The sequence below is a fragment of the Sprattus sprattus genome (assembly GCF_963457725.1).
Source record: "Sprattus sprattus genome assembly, chromosome: 12".
NCBI lineage: Eukaryota > Metazoa > Chordata > Actinopteri > Clupeiformes > Clupeidae > Sprattus > Sprattus sprattus.
In genome coordinates, this window is record NC_137910.1 from 17,356,711 (window position 1) to 17,359,210 (window position 2,500).

Here is a 2,500-nt window from a genome sequence, read left to right on the forward strand (position 1 = left end):
ATCTTACCTTAGTGTCAACAAACTGCATTCTTGTACCTATCTGACACAAGGCTGGTTTTGAGGGTGCAGCATAGTTCTATAGCATTACCTGGCAAAGTTCTACTCTGGTATAGTTCTACAATTTAATAGCACTACCGCTACGCAGCAGCAACATGGCTAACACAAATGCAACATAGCCAAACTCTTCTAAAAGCATGGCTTTCATCAACTGCCACTGACTACCACCCACGCCAGTGAGACAACTGGACAAGTTCTAAAAAGCTAAAGTTCTAAAGTTTTTCCAAGGGCTTCTACATAGCTACACAGCTACAAAGCCTTATAACAACATAGCCTCATAGCTACATAGCTACATAGCCTCATAGACTCATAGACTCATAGACACATAGCCTCATAGTAACATAGCATCTTAGCCACATCGTTACATAGCCGCATAGCTACATAGCATCATAGCCTCATAGCCTCATAGCTACATAGCCCCAAAGCTACATAGCCTCATAGCCACATAGCTTCATAGCTTCATAGACTCATAGCCATATAGTCACATAACCACATAGCCACATAGTTATGTAGCCACATAGTTATGTAGCCACATAGCCTCATAGCATCATGCTATATAGCCCCATAGCCTCATAGCTATATAACCACATAGCTAAATAGCCTCATAGCCGCATAATTTCATAGCCTCATAGCCATATAGTCACATAACCACATAGCCACATAGTTATGTAGCCCCATAGCCTCATAGCAACATGCTATAAAGCCCCATAGCCTCATAGCTATACAACCACATAGCCACATAGCCTCATAGCCACATAGCTATATAGCCACATAGCCTCATAGCTACACAGCTATATAGCCCCATAGCCTCATAGCAACATAGCTATATAGCCCCATAGCATAATAGTCACATAGCTTCATAGCTATATAACCCCATAGCCAGGCACTGTCTGTTGATGGGCCTGGCATCATAGAGCATTACATGCGCAGGAAGGGGGGCTCAGAAAGTACCAACAGGAATGGAGAAACACTGCTGTACAAGTGGATTAGGATCTCTATGTGCAGCATCCCAAAGAATGTGATAGGACTTGGACTGGCAGTCTGAGCAAAGCCTTACTGAAATAGGAGGCTCTTTCTGTTTGTACATGGACACCTGCTTCATCTCCAAGCTGCTGAAATATCAGATACAAGTTTGTATTTTCACAAGCCTGGGTCTTAACTGCCAACTATTCATTCTTGTGTTTGGGAGTATGGGGTCCATAAACTTGTTTTACATGGGTTGCAGCTGGGTGGCTTGATCCAAATTCAAAAAAGTGAGCAAAGTACTACTTGACTTCTGCCATGGTAGGTAAAGTCTCCATTGGAGACAAGGATGTCATGTCTAGCCATAACCACTAGAGCCGGACTGATAATGGAGGAGTTTTGCAAGCATTCTGTGTTTGAGCCATAGCTGTACAAACCTGCAACATGCATGTGTGTGTGTGTGTGTGTGTGTGTGTGTGTGTGAGAGAGAGTGTGTGTTTGTGTGTGTGGGTGTGGGTGAAACTCACTCCAGCAGAGATGTTGTCGGTCTCATTCCAGTGAAATCGGCGGCTCATGATGCGTGTGTTGTTGTGGAGCTCATAGACGGAGATGCCTTTGGAGCTGATGCCCAGCATCAGGTCGCCCCCTAGTGGCCGCTTGTCACGCTCTCGCCCCACACGGTGAAACAGCACCCCATACTCAGACAGCTGCTGAGTCAGCTGTGGAGACATACACACACACACACACACACACACACACACACGTGTCAATAACGTTAATGTGTGTGCGTGTGTGTGTGTGTGTGTGTGTGCATGGATGTGTTGGCGAGTATTGTTGGTTTCAGCAAAGTGTACATGTTTGTGTGTGTGTGTGTGTGTGTGTGTGTGTGTGTGTGTGTGTGTGTGCGCAAGGTAGAATAATAATCCATACACAATCAGGAGACACAAACTTATACAGTGGCAGCCTTAGGTACAAGTAAAAGACCAGTGTAGTTCTTACACTACCTAAACCACATGACTCAATGTTCCATTCATATGATTGATTAAGGTGGGATAAGGCTTAGCGTCGGTAACACGTTACAACATGCGATTAGGTGAAACATAACATGTCGCAAGTGCTCACAGGAGGACTCGATTACTCCAAGACCATTGATTACTCAAATGACTTCACTTCAATGTAGTTCACTGTGTAATATCAGTAATGTGTGTGTGTGTGTGTGCGACTGTGTGTGTATGTGTGCATGGATGTGTTGGTGAGTATTGTTGGTTTCAGCAAAGTGTACATGTTTGTGTGTGTGTGTGTGTTTGTGAGTGTGTGTGTGTCTCTCTGCCCCACAGGTAAAAACAGTATTCAAAGTCAGGCAACTGCTGCATCAGCTGTACATGGGCGACACACACATATGTGTATGTGTGTATCTGTGAGAAATTAACATTTACATTTACATTTAGTCATTTAGCAGACGCTTTTGTCCAAAGTGACG

The 2,500-nt window shown here is 44.2% G+C and overlaps 1 protein-coding gene across 1 annotated transcript in view; it reads right to left on the minus strand.

The window, feature by feature from the left end:
* ptpn20 (protein tyrosine phosphatase non-receptor type 20) overlaps positions 1–2,500 on the minus strand; it is a gene marked incomplete at both ends in the record, with an annotated part of 45,513 nt that overhangs the window by 30,357 nt on the left and 12,656 nt on the right. Inside the window, one exon of the mRNA XM_080849127.1 lies at positions 1,548–1,739. Within this exon, the coding sequence (XP_080705253.1) occupies positions 1,548–1,739 (192 nt within the window). The remainder of the gene's footprint in view (positions 1–1,547; positions 1,740–2,500) is intronic.